We start from the raw sequence: 19,080 nt of genomic DNA on the forward strand, positions 1-19,080 counted from the left end.
ATGTCCGTGTTATGTAACATACGGTCCGTGTCAACGTGTTGTATGGCGTGACGTCACACGACGTTTTTCGTCGTTACAAAGTTGCAAATAATTTTACATCAAAATTTCCTATGGATGTGACATTGAATTTACCTAGTTTAACCTAAACTTTTCGTTTTTCAGAACATTTTTGTATTGCTTGCATATTAAACTAACATCAAAAAAGCAGTTACAATTGCTGTATGTTATTGAAATTTTTGGCATTCTCATTTTCCTTGTAAGTGTCGTGGTCGTGAAAAGTCTCTCTATAATATCATTACTACCCGTGTAAGTGTAATTCGTTGTCGTTATCTATGTGACTAAACAAACGCTACTCAAATTAATCTCATGAAATCAGTCAATTTATCTTCATATTACAACAATAAAACCTTCTTAAGATCAATATTTCAACGAAAGTGTGGCGCCATCGCTATTACACATCTACGCTCGACACATATTTCGTTATTAAATATTTCAATTGTAATTACTTATTGACGATATATGTAATCATATATCGCAATTTTTTTCATATGATCATATATACTTTATTTTAAATCAACTGGGTGGGAGTGTAAATAAAAATACACGATTCTGGCCAATAGAAATCGGGATTTATATGTGATTTGCTTACTGAGTTAACTGAATTGAATTATATATATATAAGTATTCTTGATTTTATGACGTAATTATTGCACATAGTAAAGGTAATGGTCAATGGCTTATGAAAAATTCGTTCGATTTTCTTATTAATATATGATTCTACTAATCGTCTTGAAATTCTTTCTATTCATTCAGTCTCTTAGTTTTAAGTAATGATATTAATGTTACTATTGGCTATGACCAAAGCCGTCCTCTCCATTAGAAGCTGACATATTCCATAAAGGGATTATTAATCCAGAAGTTAGCTTTACGTGAATCTTCATTTTCATTGTAATGTTGAAGAAAATTTTAGGCTAACGATTTTAAATGTTTAATATGTACATGCAGGGCCGCCGAGAGGAATATGCGAAAAATATATCAGAACTATTAGAAAAATAGCTATATGTTGGGTGTTATTTTTTAATATAATTGAATGAGAAAAAGGTACGATTTCCGACACGGGGCCCTAGAGTAGCCCGGGCCCTGGAACTTTACCCTGGTTCCCCCCCCCCCCTCGGCGGCCCTGTGTACATGTATTGAATATGTCTGGTTTTAATTACAAATTCTTGCAAAAAAAGAAACATTTCTTCCTACGATAAAGTCTTCCTTTTATATGCAACTATCCCAAACGACCCAGTTTTTTGTTTTGTTTTGAATTTTTAACTGATCGGTAGTTGAACACCACTGGGCTATATACATATGTGGTTTGTTTAAAAAAAGTGTGACTTCATATTACATACATATGTATGTATGTATGTATATTGTTATTGAAGACGTCGTGGATAGTTTTCGCCTGCCTCGACCTAACCAGTCGCCCAGGTAGCTCTCTCGAGATCACACTGTACGAAACACGTAATGCTCGCTCTCGCCATTCAAATTAATTTGACCGGCCTTCACCTTATTATCCGTCATATCTTCATTTCCATTGTTAACTGATGTAACCGGCTGTCACCGCCGCACGGTGAGTGGGTGGGCCCCCGCGCCAGGCGCTACAAACCGACGGGCGCATTCCTCGCCTCCCGACGGGGAACAACCGGTCACGACTCGGAGACCTTTCCCTTGGTTTGCCTTGCCTTGCCTTGCCTTGCCTCGGCCGGGTCCCGTCTGATCGACCTTTTTGTTGTTTCTCTGCTGCGGCATCCGTGTGTTCTGATGGGACCACCCCGTTCAGATGTCGCCGATTCGACATTGTTCCTGTCTGTAATCATCTTGGAGGCTGATTGAATTGAATGTAAAACTCCTTGCGTCTTAGCTTGGGATATCTTACGGAAATGATAACACTAGAATTGTTGTCCTATGAAGATTCATTTTGTCACCATTGTCTTTATGAACATCATTGAAATTAACAACGGTTTCGTTTATTACAGTCGTGTACCGGTTTATACATGTTAAGCATTGCTTTGACGCAATACTGTGAAGTGACTGAAGTCACCGGCTAACTAATTATTGCTATGTGATTTTAAAGGCGTCATATGTCAAAAATGTGAATTTATTTTTATTACTTGATTATTTATTCATTTATTTTAAACACAAACATCAACTTATATAACATTTATACGAAAAAAGGTTGTAAACATTAATAAACAACAATGAAATAAAATAAAAACAAAGAAGATTGCATTGGATATGGGATATTTATACATATGTGATGATAGTAAGAAAATGATCAAATAGAAATTTAATGCACGTAAAGGATCAATATGAGGGGGAATATTTAAACTACAGGAATAGTAGATTGATTAATGAAATAATTTAAGATTTCGGGGAGATCTGATTAGACATTGGAATAGAATCTTACTTAATAAATAAGGACTATCAATTATATAAATTCAAAAGCTTAAATACAAAACATAAATTATAAATTTTTCTCCTAGATTGTAAGGAAACAATTTGTGAAGAATATTGAAGAAATCTGGAATAGATTTTTTTAGTTGTGCATTCTAAATTATTAATATACATATACTCGATATAAAATATTCAAAACAATACTAGCAAATTCCAGATGACTTCTTACATATGAATGGCCACAGTACTATGGGATTTAAAAGACTTGAATAGTCAGTAAAAATGAAACCCTATATGTCTTGCTTATTATGAATTGAATGATCCTATTTTGTCTTTGCTGTACAAATGTATTGAAGGTGGTTACTTTGATTAATGTAAAAGCACATGTAATTCAATATGCTTTCTGCAGATTACGCATGTCGTAAACTATTAGATAGATTGTTAAATTAACCTTTTCGGCTAATTCCGCTTAAAAATAAAGTAGAAATATTACCATATTCTAGAAGTTTGTGTGAGTTTTTAAGAGAAGGAAACGCGTTAGACTTTTTGGTTGATTTTAACTCAGTTTCTACATTCATCTTTCTTTTCATTGGAAACTATTTAACTACTTCATGCCTTACTACCTATAGCACAATAAACGTGTCTTTGTGAAATGCTACCTTGAAGGTAGTTCTTCTTTTAGATTATTATGAACCTATGTTGATTGCACTTATATTTGATGAATTAACTGACATTTAAATTTTCACCAATATTTTTTTTTAATATGTATAACATTCCTAAACTGTAGGAATTTCAAATCAAGTGTTGAATGTATTGACATTCGTGACTGTATTGACGTAAAAGTATCAAATATTGATTGTAGAGTATTTATCCAGGCTCGTTTCTTATACATGTCATTCTTCATTTAGATAGGCATTTGGTCGATGCGAAATATTTGTGGTTCATGTTGAACTATATACATAAATGGACGGTGACACTCTCGATATCGACACATACGCAACGCAACATAATCTGCAGACAAAAAACTCCCGTAATGCGTAAGTGTATTAATACTCGTTCAATATATGGAGGTGGTCTTACCTTAACCATCACACTGAGAGCGTATTACACTGATAAGACCAAATTTGGGGAGATCGAATAGCCGGTCAATATCTAGTTAGGTGAAATCGAGATTTTATTTGCCGTATTTGTGTACGTTTACGATTTTTTTAATCGTTTGTTGAGATTGAAAAATGATCGTTTCATATCTGTACTAGCATCATGAAAAATAGTTTGGAAACACCATATTGTTTATTGATAAAAATGAAATTGAACACATTGAGCTTTGAGCCAAGTGCACAGTCAAGCGACGCGACGCAACACAACAGTAAATTATGTACATGTTATCGAGTTGGATTAAAAAGAAACAATTGACAATGGTCATCGAGACAGCATCGATGACTGTTCGCCATTTCCTGTCTTGTCGCGTCGCGTCGTTTCACTGTGCATTCGGTCTTAGAGCGCAACGAATCGATCTATATGCGCTTCTCGTCACCGCATATATTCCGTCGGCAAAACAAAATGCACGAGTAATAAACACATAAGTGCCGATCTATTTTTGCCTTGTAGGAACACTCCTGGAATGCTTTGCATTTTTATTTTTCTCTGTCGATGGCGCCTCCTTTTGCGATTTCCATCTCTCTGTCAAGGACGTCCACTGCAGAAAATTGTATCTTCGTCTGGCTTTTTCTTTCCCGCGGACCTGAACTGGCCATATAAATTTCTATATACGTACAAAATCACATTGCGAACGTGTACTATCCGCATAACTTCGGTAGTAAAAGCTATAAATACATATGTACAAATTCGACCGAGATAATCGTTTAACGTTATGGTTTCCTTATCCTTCGCGAATTATCTATATAATTTTTTTCCCACATTCATATTATCAGTATTGTGTCGTCACTATAGATTGAGGTGAACGTAACAAGCAATAAATATAGATTATCTGTGTGTAATTTTGCAATTTTTCACCGATCGATCTATTTATTAATCGCGACATATTGAACGTATAGTAGGTATAGTATAATTTGACATTGGCGATTACGTATATACATTCTACATAGATATCTTATGCACGAAGACATTTTTCAATTATGCAACTGACGATTATGCCTATCTTATGCATATTGATATTGGCTGTTATGCATAATATTTCAAGATTCTTTACAATATTTTATGGATTTGATTTATCAAAACTTATGACATTATTTTTATGGTAACATTCACTGACATGCATATTGGAGTATTTAAGCCGTCCATAATTTATTATATATTACATATGGTTTTGTAAAAATGTGACAAGATGAAAAAATTGCGAACGTTGTTTCTGTCACGTAGTCCAAAAATCGGCTAGTACATTTATTTTCTGTATGTACGATTTCGAACCTAGTACATATTACATACATATATACATATTTATGTTAATACAAAATTTCATTCACTTTTCGAATCGTTTTATTTCCCATTTATTAATGAAATGTTTAAATATGTGTAAATTATAAATTCTCTGATTAACTACGGACACGGTCTGAGGATGCCGTATGAAATGCGGCATTAGCAAAAATACGTTATGATTTCATGCTTTGCAAATTTTAATATTCGCTTATTACCATTAAAATACTTCACAGCTATTTCGTTTTCTAATTTATTGCGCGTGTAATAAATCCAAAAACGAAATTGGCAAGTCGTGAGAATTGTAATAGTACTTGTAATATGCGTTTCTTTTGTGTGTTTTTTATAATTTATTTTTAAATTATACTCAAATAAATTAAACGTTTCTCGTATTTGTTCTTCTCGACTTTCGTGAGGTTTTTATTAAAGCCGGTCGTAATTTTTACCTGTGGATTTATACGAAAAGGTTTTCGTCGCACCAAAGCTTCTCAAACTTGTTCAGTTTAGTTGTGCTATTATATTTCAAAATATTTAAAACAAACCCTGGGGATTAACTAATTATTTTTTGATCTTTTTTAAATAGGCGGGTATTTTTCGTCGATTTTTTATTATTATTTTTGATTTGTATTGCAACCCAATTGGCTACGTTTACATTAGGTTTAATAATCGCTGTCCTCAGGAATTCCTTCTCGGAATTCGTATGGATCCTTATTTGAACAACCCAAACGGCATTCTTTTTAGTGTTTTTCGATTCGTCATCTTACTTATTAATCAAGCTTTTTTTATTTAATAAAAATATTTTACTGACAGCTTAAAAATTGTCTCTTCTTTTACAAAAATAACATAATGCCTTAATATACGCAATCGTGTATTTTATTTATTTCATCACGATGGACAGACAGTTTACTCGTGGGACGTGCATACGTACATATGTACATACATACATACATACATAGGTTGAACTTTTTTTAACAAATTGTAGTTATGGATTCTGAGCTCCTTTTTGTAAATGCTGCGCCAGAAGGGCCAATTTAAAGGGTTTCCAAGATCCCTGGCAACCACGAAAAGAATAAATCAAAATGTTAATAGGCTTCGATCATACAAGCCGTTGTGTAGCCCATATGAATAACCCCCCAATCATGATAATTATACATCCCACCCCCCATTATACAAACTTCATGTAGCTTTTTGTTTCACTTTTGACCGTGGTTCAAAATTTACTCTTCATCGAGAAGTTTATTTTCTACGAACTTTTTTTTTTACAAAAACGAAGGTGAGTAAATAAATACTCCTATGATTTTTTATTTTGTACACGTGGTGTTTGCTGCCCAGAAATAATCAAAAACTTTCTGTGAATCTTATCTGCAGTTTTGTTAATGATGTTAGTAGTTTTTTCAATGTTTGATCGTAATCGTAAAATTTGGTCGTCTTTATGAACCGGTTAGGGTTAAACTGTGAGGACGAAAACGCTAATAAGAAACGTGGGGGCAAAGACTCGCCGTGCGGGAGGTCCTACCTTTACAAACCGGCCCCGATCATATTTTGAATTATTAAAGACCCACTCTCCTTGTGTTTTTTTACATTTCATACATACATGCATACCTACATATATAGATTTTGTTTCATCCTCTCGATCAACGCATTTTAATCGTGGATGGGCGTGCAGTGTAAATACGGCCGGGGGCGTTCCCAATCAAACGGGTCGACTTGTGATCGATACACCTCATAGTCGGAAATCGTAGTTATTTTTATTTATATTTTCTCGTCTGTATAAAGTAATAAGGGATTAAACTCTTATCACTTTATTTATGATGTTCTTACGAACAAAATTGAATCTTCTAGAAGCTCTGGAGTTCCTACTTTATATAGCCAGCAGCATGGCTCGGTGGGTGCGTTTACTCTAAGCAGGGCCGCCGAGAGAAATTTCGGGCCCTGTGACAAACTCAAGGAAAAGATCTTATAAATATATTTTTAATATGCGAAAAATCTATCAGAACTAATAGAAAAATACCTATATGTTGGTTGTTGTTTTTTAAAATAATCGATCTCACATTGACACAAATAATTCGTGGATTGAAAAATAATAAACATTTAGCACTAAAATAAATACATGTATTTTTTATGTCGAATAATATTAAACATCGATATCGGTCATTAGGACGTCCCGACACGGGTCCCTCGGTCTTGGCCCTGAAACTTTACCCTGGTTCCCCCCCCCCGCCCATCTCGTCGGCCCTAATTCTAAGCACCGAGAGGTCGCCGGATTCAATCCCGTGAGCTGACCTCAATTGAAAATAATTTATTCTGAGTATAATCTTTAAGAGGGCTGGACCACAGCGCCTTGTATGCCATACAAACTTATTAGACTTCTCCCTTCCTCAATTATGGCACTAGAGAAATTATTTTTTAATATGCTATTTATATCCACCATAGGCATGTTTCAATATATTTTTTATTTTTTTGATTTATTTGTGACTGCAAGTCGATCGTTTCCTATCAGAGTTTGCCAATTTATTTGATTCCATTGTTGAAACGGTTCCTCCACCAAATTGGCAAAAACCATCATGCCCACTATGTCACCTCTATTTAAATATGATTTATGTACAATAATATTAATGTACAAGTTGAAATCCATAGATGTCTTGTTAATTTCGAGTTTTTCAACAATTTTTATAATAAAAAATACTCCAATGTTTGTAATTGGCCAGGAAAGCGCATTGGGGTTTATCCGTTAGGCCTTCCTTGTATATAAATGTGTGTAAAAATATAACAATGAGGTCTATAAGTCTATTGAATACATGTGGGGTTAATGATTCAATTTTTATATTCATCTCAAACATCTCATTCTGTGGATAACGCACAATTTTGGGTTGATGATGCGTTGCTTTGTCTCCACTGGTCCATCGGTGCCGTTTGTCTGGTCTGTAACGGTACTACCACTAGGTGTGGTCCCCCACAAAAAGTAGCCTCGGGCGTAGCGCCCGCGCCCCCGACAGTCACGTGGGGGGGCCCCTTCGATGCACCCGAACCACACGCCGCGATGCATCCGCGAAACCGCCGATATGTTTTCGTAAACTCGTCTCGGTGGCGCCCGCTTTAAAAAAAATCCTTGATCTTTGGCCTATTTTTATTGTATCGATACGTCTTCATATTGAACTTTCCACATGCGGGGTAATTCCGAAGAAAAAACCCAATGTATTAGGATTTTCCGGCCTTCGAATGAATAGCACGTGTTTTTATTTCCTTATATCTTTTAGTTTTTCCGCAAGATTATGTTTTTATTTCCAGATAAAAATTCAATCATACATGATCTTGTTTCTGTTAATATTACACTTTTATTGTGGGATCAAAAGATGCTAATTCGTTGCACTAAATACATATGAGGCCACTTTTCTTCATTTCGAGAAATATTTCGCAAAACATTAAATACCACATTACAACTTTGCTATAATTCCCGTTTCCGCTATTAAAAATATTGCAACCCAGGGTAATCATACATATTATGTAATATGTATGTACATATATAGATGATGAGATAAACGATTGAGAATACTGAAACTCCATTTGTCAATAGTTTATTTATTTATGTACATACACTATAACTGACCAGATTGGTTCGTGTGTGAACAAACTTGTTGGTTCATAAGACTGGGAACTCTACTTTATTACAAGACCTCTTCTTAGTGTAGACTCATTATTTACTTGATTAAAATTTTTGTTCTTATATTATTGCCTTGTTTTCAACAATTTTTGTCTTTAATTTCAGACCGAGCACCTAGTGAAGATTCCAGACGTACAGATCACGAGCGGCTGCAACCAGGTTCTCTGACTACAGACGGAGAAGGCAAGTTTTTATTTTAGAATTTTTATCATATTTGATTATTACCAATGAGTGACTCTTTAAAACCAACACAGGATATTGCGTTCGATCAATCATAGACAATCTTGCATGTCATGTATGACTGCTGCCATTGTTTTTGGCCTACCTGATTGTCCTTTTTCTTGTTTGGCGACTGTATAATTAATTCACTGCATTATAGACGTTAACTTATCCGAGTTAGATTAATCATAGTGCGAGAAAACGTGTGTAGATTTGATAATTAATTGAAAACTGGTGATATTGTTCCGAACTGGTTTGATGATAGAAAAAAATCATTACGAGAAAGTGATAAGTTGTATTGCATACGAACCTTGAAACTATAGGTTTTTTCAATAGTAACATTTGACAAGCGATCTGTCAACAACACTCCTAATTGAATTGTACTGTCAAACATTTTAATTCGTTCTGATACACATTCATTCGTGTTGATTTTATTCAATCAACTATTACTACGTGAGTTTTTATTCAACTCACAAATCAGACGATACGTAATTATTATGCCCACGACATATAATATGTATGATGCCATTTGAATTTTCATTTCGCTTCGCCTTGAGGTGGGTATACTACATACATATGTATGTAGTACACACGAGTATATTTTTTGCACTGGTAAACATCGTTTCGTATACATTTTCATATTTAATTATCATTTATTTATTGTTGAAAATTGTATATGCAATTCCTTCTTTAAACGATTCGCATTTTTATCATCATTTCTATCGAAATGTTTTCTTACGTATTCGTTTTTCCCCTTTCGATGAATGTTTCTCGTTATGTCACTCAAAGGAATGTACATACAAGTGAGTACACTTATAAATATTGCGAGTCGATAGCAAAAACTGTCAGCACACATAATATTGCGACTGCCCAGCTCCATCGGGTACCTATACTTCTCACCTGGACCGGTCGTCGCACTCCCGGTTAATACATCTACTTAAATGTCTTCCTCTATCTAGGAATACTTGACGAACGAATGTAAATATTTCACAGTTATGTGAAAATAAGGGAATCAATTCTGGGTATAATTGCTACTTCATACGCGCTCTGTGTGCTCTTAAAATATTGACGTGTAAATGCGTTCAAAATTTTGCGGTCTATTATCGTTAAATATCGGCGCTAAAAAGACGTCAACATTTCAAAAAAGGCGATTTGAGCTCTGTTTAAATGGCCTCTTTGTTGACGTTACGCATTCACACGGCAACTTTTACGATTGCAATATGACAAATTAGCACGGTCTACTTTTTAACCCTTTTGCACATACGCTTTTATAATAGGATTTAAAATAAATGAGTTGCTCTTTCGCTTCCCACTGGACACTGTGCCTTATCATCATTTACAGCCATTAACCATCCACTGCTGTATAAAGTCAATTCCAACTCCAACGTTTTGCGCAACTCTCATCCATCTTACCCCACACATTTTCCTAATTTCATCTACCCATCTTCCTTGCGGTCTTCTTTTTATCCTTTTGCATTCTCTCAGGTACCATTCTAGCACTTCTTTTGTCCATCTTTCGTCCATTCTTCTAGCTATGTGACCCATTTACATTTCAATATGTTCACTCTCTCCACTATATCCACTACCCTTGTCATACTTCTCACCCACGTATTCCGCTTCGTATATTTTCTCGTTATAGCGAGCATGTAGCGTTTCATGCTTATTTGAGTGTATTGGGCTTTGTATAGCATCTTGGCGTTCTATGTCCAAGTTTCACATCCATTCGTCATCACTGGCAAAACGCATTGATCGAATATCTTTTTCTTCGAGCAAAGTGGTATTTCTGATTTAATAAAAACGTCGTTCATTCGTCCAAATACACTATCTTAATTTCATCTTCATATTTTTGTCCTAAATATAAATAATAACTGACTACTTCTACTATTTTATCGTATATAAATAATTGTCTAGTGCGTGCGTGCGTGTGTATGAAGTTCTCGCTGTTAACACCATGCTCCGTCTCTCTTTCTCCCCTTGAAATCGTTTATTGTGGAAAGAGACGCAGCATGTCACTTCAGGCAGTGAGTATCGTATATAATTTTTTTTTTTGTTTATATCACCCGATCAAATGCCGGCTTCCGTAGATCCGAATTGCGATTTTCTACCGAGTGCACAAGTGTGAGCGCGCAGGCCACTAGTTTCATATAATATGTGAATTTATTTGAGTTTGAAGATGTCAAATAACACGCCACACTTATATCCTTATGCATCATGGACTTTTTGATAGAAATGATTCGATTATATGTATTTGTATTTATTAGAATACTACCGATAAGCTTATTATCTTTAAATGAGCAGTTCTACATTTTTCCACATCAGGTTTCGAAAGACACTCGAATTAATCCTTCTATGTAGTTACGAGGTATATTATTTTTACTTCTATTCGCACAGTTCCGCTACCTACATAATTTAAATTCAATCGAAAGTGATATTTTTTAAAGGAACTGAATAACCAACAGGAAACGTTCCGAATCCTTTGTAGACGAAATTCAATGGTTTTTCATTATAAGAATGCACGTTGATTCTTCGAAAAAGTCTCCGACTAACCTTTTTTTTAGATGGCTTATTTTTTGAAGGATGCGATGTTTCCTTATGTGTCTATTGACGGCGTGTATGTGTATACACTTATAATTTTGAGGTTTTGGAGAAACATAACTGGTGATCGGCTTGGTCTGAGAAGAGGTCGTCCGCCGTAAATAGATACCGGCGAGGAACAAAAACTTGGACAAGACAAGTGTTTGCCCCGCGGCGCCGTCTCATTGACATTTCCTACTACCACTACCTGTTGTTGTCGGTGTGCTTCATCGTGTATGTATACACACGGCATCGACAAATTTATTTTATTTTGGACCATTATAAACTACCAACTTCTACCGATAATTCTGTATGAATTTCATATTTTATATTTATATTGGCACTAATTAGTTAAACTTTAAAGAAAGTAGAATCATACAAATATAAATGCTTTGACGTATTGAAATTCAAATTAATTTTTTGTTATTTAATTTCAAAATTACAGCTCATACTAGAAATCATAGTTATTCGTTCAATACATTATTACATATTTCAATTATTTTAGAATTTATATTGAACTCCAGAAGTCACTCTTGTGTGGATGTGTAGGTATACGTTTTAATTTTTTTTTCACCCGCTGAGAGGTGATGTCATTCTCGCGTTTGTGCCGCAGGAGTTGTTCTCAGAGCTTGAAACTAGACGCTCCGCAATCGTATAACAATCTCCACGTTTTGCCAACGTCAAATGTACATTTTCAACTTACGCAAGAATCTCAGTATTCTTTCTCTTCTATGGCCCAATATATTTAAGAATTTGGGTGTGGGAAGAACGCGGTTTCTTTTCTAATGAGCGATTTAATTCTAATTGAGTAATAACCGCGTTTGGTTGAAGAAGCACCGCACCTCTCGTACTTCGCGTGTACACACGTTCCTTGTCTATTTCCTCGACTTTTACTAATTGGATATTTGTGCAATAATTTCTTATGACCTAGCGGAGGTAACGTGTGATATTTTCGTTATTGTTTACAATGCTTTCGATTTTTCAACAACTTTTAAGAGTTTTATCCCTTTGAGTGCTGATGTCTTTTCTGTTGAAAGCCCGCAACGTTGAAAATTTCGCCAACATTTCCAACTAGAATTATTTAGAAATCCAATAGAAATTAGGTATAAAAATTGTAGCTAATCCAAACAAACCCTAGATAACTACCGCCGAGTATTTCGAGTTTTGTAAAGGACTCTCTAATATATCTAGCAACAATATAAAATAAAGAAAAAAGTCTATTAATGAATGTATTTTTCCAAAACCAGTTCTATCTTCTTCATTGTTGTTAAAATGTAATGCTCACAATCGAAATGCCAAGCCACAATATAAAATACTCAGCAGTTAGGGATTTCCATCGGTTAATTCTGCTATCGTTATAAATTCAGAAGTTCTGGTGTAAACGTTGACAAATAAATGACACGGATTACACGACCCATTTTCAATGCATTTTTTTTCAATGGAAAAGCTTAGCGGGTATTATTATTGTTTACTTTGTACATGCTCAAAATACAACGCCTATCGGCGTTTTTTAGGCCCATGGGCTTGTTGGCAAAACGCCGATCGGTGTTGATCAAGGTTAATATTCAATCACTCAAAGGGTTAATATTCAATCCGGGTGAATGATGCCTTGTTGGAATTGCACATTTAATCATCGGTGCTAAGTAGTGATGTTATTCGAAAATATTCTCAAGAATTTTACAACATACGTTTTTAGTTACTTTACCTACCTACATAACTATTCGAACGTCCTTCTGTATGAGCACAAACATTTTAAGTCTGTTTATTTAGTTATAAATACCGTCATTGTAAAATGTATTATGAACATACATACAATCGCATGCGTAAAAAGTAAATACACAATGCTCAAAAGGAAAACGGCACGTCTTCGTTCAAAACGCACAACCTCGTGTGTGCTAAAAAATCAATTTTTATTCGACGCATACTATCACGTGGGAGACGTCGAAAGTCGTGTGGATATTTCCAACAAAGATGTGACAATACTGGGTCAATGTCGTACAAGTAGTCGCAAATTCTCGAAGTACACGTGAAATCAATTTTTCTAAATACCATGCATTTCCTCAATACGTAACTATGTAAATATACATATGTGTGACCCTCGCATCGCTTTTCGCAATTAACTCCCCCTCCCATTTCGCCGATCTATTATGATCTATGACAATATTGTATGTACACGTTGGCTAATGCGCTCTTACGCCAAAGTGCCGCTAATAGTATTCGCCAGAAGTGTGCAAACAATCGTTTATGTGTGTTTATGTTTGGGCACCTGTCTGCTTTGTATGTATTGTATTGTTGAATACCTTGTGTCGATGCTGAATTGCATCTGCTTCAATACGGATGCGCCTCACCTTCGATGAAAGTGCATCCTATTCAACAGTGTCCCCGTTTTACCATTTCTTTAGCATTCTTCTCTACCTTTTTCGATTGTACCTATTGTACAAATTATGTTTTTAGTCCATCAACCCAACGTAACGTAAGCCTTGTTTACATACAGTTTTAGTTATAATACTGGGATTTCACTCATTTTCTTTTTGGCGTTTATTGTATAAGTATGAATTTTAACCCAAACTTCAGATCATACATCATTTTACTGGTAAAACGCATAATCAAAAAAGTTTATCTTAAAAATATTCAAATAGTCTTCCAAAAGCTCTCCATTTAAATTCTTCATAGTAAAGGTGACTGTTCGCTGTAAGTATCTCCGTCACCATTTTGTTCCAAATTCGAATAAAAGCTATTAATCGAATTCAATTTAGAAAAAAAAAATTTCAAATTTTTGAGCTTTATTTTAAAAATGCTATAAAAAGTGAGTAGTGAGAATGATTGGCTTTCAAATCGTCAAAAAAATGGGTTTCGCTTTGACATTTTGGTCTTCTTGAGATTTCGAATGGCCGCAGGGTAGAAGGGTGGATGACATGGATGAGAGTTTCCCAAAACTGAGACGAATGGATGCATGTTGGAGAGGCCTTCATCCAGCAGTGGATGGCGAATGATGTGAATGATAATGATATTTAAGGAAGCGTTCCGTGTACGAACGAACTAGTGTGTTCATGAACAAACCAGAGCGAAAACTTGAACTGTAACATAAATACGTGAGATAAAACGATTGGTTGGAGGCACATGACATTTTATTTAAAACTAGCTGAACTCGACATGCGTTGCAATGCTATAAAAATGCAATTCCCGTTCCCGTTTCAAGTGATGGTTGGAGCTCAAATAACGTCTCTTCAAAGCTGTGTCGACATAAACCAACTGGTAACGTGGTTACCAACGAACACATTTCTTTGACTACACAATGGCGTTTCAAACTTTCGCTGCGGTTAAATCGTAATTACGAATATTATTGTTAAGAGTTTTTTTTTTCACAGTAAGCTTCCCCGACCTGCATACAACAAATCCTGAAAGTTCCATCATAATCGGTAGAGTGGTTTAGGAGCCTATTCGAGACACACAGACAGACATTCAATTTTACATATGTATAGATTTTTCCATTGTTGGAAAACCTAAATTCGCATTTTCCGCTGCGGTCTAATACGTACGGTACGTGCTTGTATAAACTTTGAAAATGATGATGTGGTGTCGGAAAAGGTTGATGGTCGCGAAGGCTTCACCAATCCGCGTGACGGCCTCGCTCACGCCTCATTAACCCCGGTGGGAGGAGGAGGAGGAGGGTGGGGGTGACGCGACGCCGCCAGGTGCGACTGGCGCCGGCGCCGTAACAGGTGTGCCGTTGGCGCTCAACATGTGGCGCGCGTGCGCACCCCTCCCCTATCGCAATTCATTATTATTGTTAGGGTGTTTGCACACGTCGTATTTTGTTGCACAAACTCCACACGAAAGTCTCATTCTCTTCGAACGAACCGTTCAAACATCGAGCTGCTGTCTATTTACGTATGTACATACACATCGGCGTGAGTTTTCTCAACTGTAATTCATATTTATGTGACGTGTTTTCGTATTGTTGAAATCGGCTGTCAAACATGTCGTGTGCGTACATACAATCAATCGCGCACCACAACTGTTGCGCAGTAACAGCAGCCTAGTGTGAACGCCCCCTTATTACTATTTGACTGCACATAATTAATAATCAATTAAGCGAACGTGAAATATTGCCGAAATTAAATTTTATATGCATATATGTGTTTCCCTGTTGTGTGTGACATTTGGAAGAGCGCGTGACTCATCGTAATGTGATACGTCAAATTTTTGATTGTATCGTTTTTGCGCACGCGCATTTTGACAGTTTTATACGCGCCGTTAATTATACGCGTGAGTCGAACCGGGGCTTTGATTGTGTGTGCGACCGGTCCCGAACGGGTTATTTTAGTTTATTATTATTATTATCATTATCATTTTGTATGTATATTGTATATCATTATTGTAAACGCTCTTTCCAGTTCCAGCGTTAAACTTGATATCGTTATTGTCAACGTGTGACCCGCCCTGTCCGGTGTGATGTCATCCCTGTTGAATTCTCTAGCATTATCGTTAAACATCTAATTAATTATGTTTGATCAACTCTATAAATATACGTTCACATATGTAGTAGGCGGTCCCATTCAATTGGTTTTTCATTCATAACATGTTGATTTTGCCATATTTTTGTGGAAATATCTTTTTCAGTGATTTCTGTATTCAAACCTGTATACGAATTTTATTTATATTATTTATTATATATACCCGTTTTTGGTATTATATATTACACATAAAAATTTGAGCTTGGAAATTTAGGATTGCGCTCTCGCAGCAAAGCCCATCGATCGATTGCAAATTAATGTTATACTGTACGTATGTATACGGCGTCTCGATTCTTATGAAACCCTGCGAATCCCTCCCTGATCGAGATTTACATATTAAATCGATTAAGTGGCTCCGTCTGTTTAATCGGTGTAAAGTTTTAACGGATTATCAGTGCCGGCTAGCGGCGTTAAATAACCACCTTGCGAATGACATTCCTCCGTTCCCATACATGTGACTTTTTTAATGCACTCCATGCACTTTTAAATAGGTCGTGACAAATTGAACATTTAAAAAATAAACGGTAGTAAAATGGATCAATGACGCTCTTGTTGTCTTCCTAAGTACTTATAATATATGTATACTTACTTACCTGTTGCGCTTTGTCGAAGAATCGCTTTTTTATTACTAACAATTTAATTTTTTACTGCATTTTTTTATTCATAGCTCATTGTATTACAATACAGACATTCCAAAAACAAACAGTTGTAACAAAATCGGAATATAATGTATGTATGTATAATAAATATTATATGTTACAGTTGAATTGTATCTTCCAGTTGTAATATTATATATTTTGACTAGTTCGAATATATTCCAACTAACCTGGTAGTTCAATTGTATTCGAATATGAATAATCTAAAACGCCAGGTGGGATATATGTACATACATATCACAACTGAAAATACATATACTTCGACTGTAACATATACATTAGATCTTTAGATCTAATGTATAATTTCGAAAGAGACTTTTTATGTATGTATGTATATATGTTTGTTTGGGTCGTAAAATCCGCGACGTTCAATTTAATAAAAATACAAATGAATATTCAAATACATTTAAATAAAATAAAACTATTCAAATAAATTTAATAAAATGTTTACTATTAGATTGGCCATGTTTAGGCGATTTATATTACAAATACCGAACGAAGTCGGGTAAAAACACTAGTATTGAATAATTTTATTTTGTTGGAAATAACATAATATGCGGTACCAATTATTGTATCATGGGGTCATGTGGTATTATATACGTGTATTGAAATTATTCAATTTGAAATACCATTACTTGTTCAATTGCCCATCAATCGGTGGGGATTAATTATTATATGAGCCGACTACACAAAATCGAGTCATTGCGTATCAATTTGGCAGCGGTGATGGTTTACCTTCATACGATCGGATTTATTGAGTCGTCTTGAACCATGGTAAGAATTCGAACCATAGTAATGGTAAGAACAGGCTCAAAAGTGTAATTGAACTTCGTGAGAGAGAGCCGTATATACGTGTCATAATTCGTACGATATTGTTATTTCGACAAGTTTCTCCCACATTTCTTCAAACATGGAAACCGCTGTCAATACAAAGATAAAATATCACCGAAAACACTCCAAGTGGTGGAGGCTTGAGAAGGGACGTGAAGGTACAGGTTTGGCGTATCTAAAAACGTAAAGGAGGTTTGTAAAAAGTACACGTCTTGCAGTGCCGGTTTTAGGGGGGGGCTGGGTCGGGTGGCGCCCTAGGGCGCCAAATAAGTTGGGCGCCGCTTGATGCGTCAAAGGCGCTTTAAAATTTAAAATTAGAGCGCCAAAAGCTATACAAAATAAAGGCATACAAAAAATTTAGGCCATACTTTAACAAAAGCCATACAAAATAAAGGCGAACTTTTTTTCTAAGGGTGTTTAGAAAAAATTCCCCGAGGGTGCCATTGGGTGTAAGGCCGGCACTGACGTCCTGCTTACCGCTGTGTCTTTACCCAGGGGTTGTCGTCTTTGAATTTACATATATTTATGAAGATTATTTATATATTATTTACATATATTTATGTACCAGTGCCGTGCCGTGAAAATCTCTCCCTTTTTAATCGCACAGTCTTACATACATGTGCGTGAATAGGATACAAGGAGACTAGGTGACGATATATCGAGTCCCCTTGTATCTTGCTCGCGCAAGTGAGGCTGTGCGATAAAAACACTGTTCGATGATTATTCAGCACAAAGTGATCTCGCACACGTCACTAAGATCACGCGAACTATCATACTAACGAAAACTCGAGTGTCAGATATTCTGTATTCGCGATTTTTGTGGCAACAATTGTCACAATATGCAAAATAAACTGTAAACCAAAACTACCTGCTGCATTATTACTGACATTTACTCGATTAGTTTTAAGCAAAATTTAAGAATTAATTGAATCATTTTTGTTCAAAATTGAATTTAAACTAATAATTTTAGATGATTTTTGACGTAATATGGACTAGGAAAATAAAAATTGACGAACAATGTTCAAAATGTCCCTTTTAAAAGGCCTAGAATAATAGTTGTTTTAATTTTTTTTTTAAATTTATATTGCATTTTAAATTAGATTATGCAGCATGTGATAATAAAAATGAGGAGGGGGTGCAAATTTTAGTTATTAACCCGGGGTTCTGAAAATCCTTGGGCTGGCCATGCTAACCACCGAAAGCTTCCCGAGTTTAAACCCTGAGTTGACCTCGATTGATTGAGAATTTACTCGTGTGAGAGTATTACTGCAGTGTTGCTGGTCAGACTTGGATATTTGTGACTCCAAGTCGATCATTTCCTATCAAGAGTTTGCCTGTGTATTTGATTTCATTGTTGAAACGGTTCCTCATCAAATTGGCAAAACTATTTGAATATGATTTCAAATTTATTATTAAAATAAAAAACTACTTTAATTTTTCTGTTTTTTTTTTTTACTATTAGTCTAAATGTCCATCGTCGAGACAAACGCTCAATGCCGAGTTCGCAATACGCGCGTAACACGTGGTGCGTGCGTTTAGACGTGTGTTAGACACCTACACGTGCAACGGGTGAAAGTGAGCGAGTATGTATACATACATTTATGCGTATGTAGGTATACATATATGTATACGTGTGTGTGAATATGTGAGGCGCCACGCCGCCGGTGACGTCATCGCCGGCGCCCGCCAATGTCACCCACCGGCGCCGCTAAATCAATGCAACACAACACACAACAGCATCGCACTA

General features: G+C 35.7%; 1 protein-coding gene across 1 annotated transcript in view; it reads left to right on the plus strand.

Moving 5' to 3' along the window:
* The window catches only part of LOC143913450 (mothers against decapentaplegic homolog 6-like), a 74,865-nt gene that overhangs the window by 31,361 nt on the left and 24,424 nt on the right, over window positions 1-19,080 (plus strand). Inside the window, exon 3 of the mRNA XM_077433254.1 lies at window positions 8,642-8,719. Within this exon, the coding sequence (XP_077289380.1) occupies window positions 8,642-8,719 (78 nt within the window). The remainder of the gene's footprint in view (window positions 1-8,641; window positions 8,720-19,080) is intronic.

Source organism: Arctopsyche grandis, chromosome 6, assembly GCF_051622035.1.
Source record: "Arctopsyche grandis isolate Sample6627 chromosome 6, ASM5162203v2, whole genome shotgun sequence".
NCBI classification, from domain to species: Eukaryota; Metazoa; Arthropoda; class Insecta; order Trichoptera; family Hydropsychidae; genus Arctopsyche; species Arctopsyche grandis.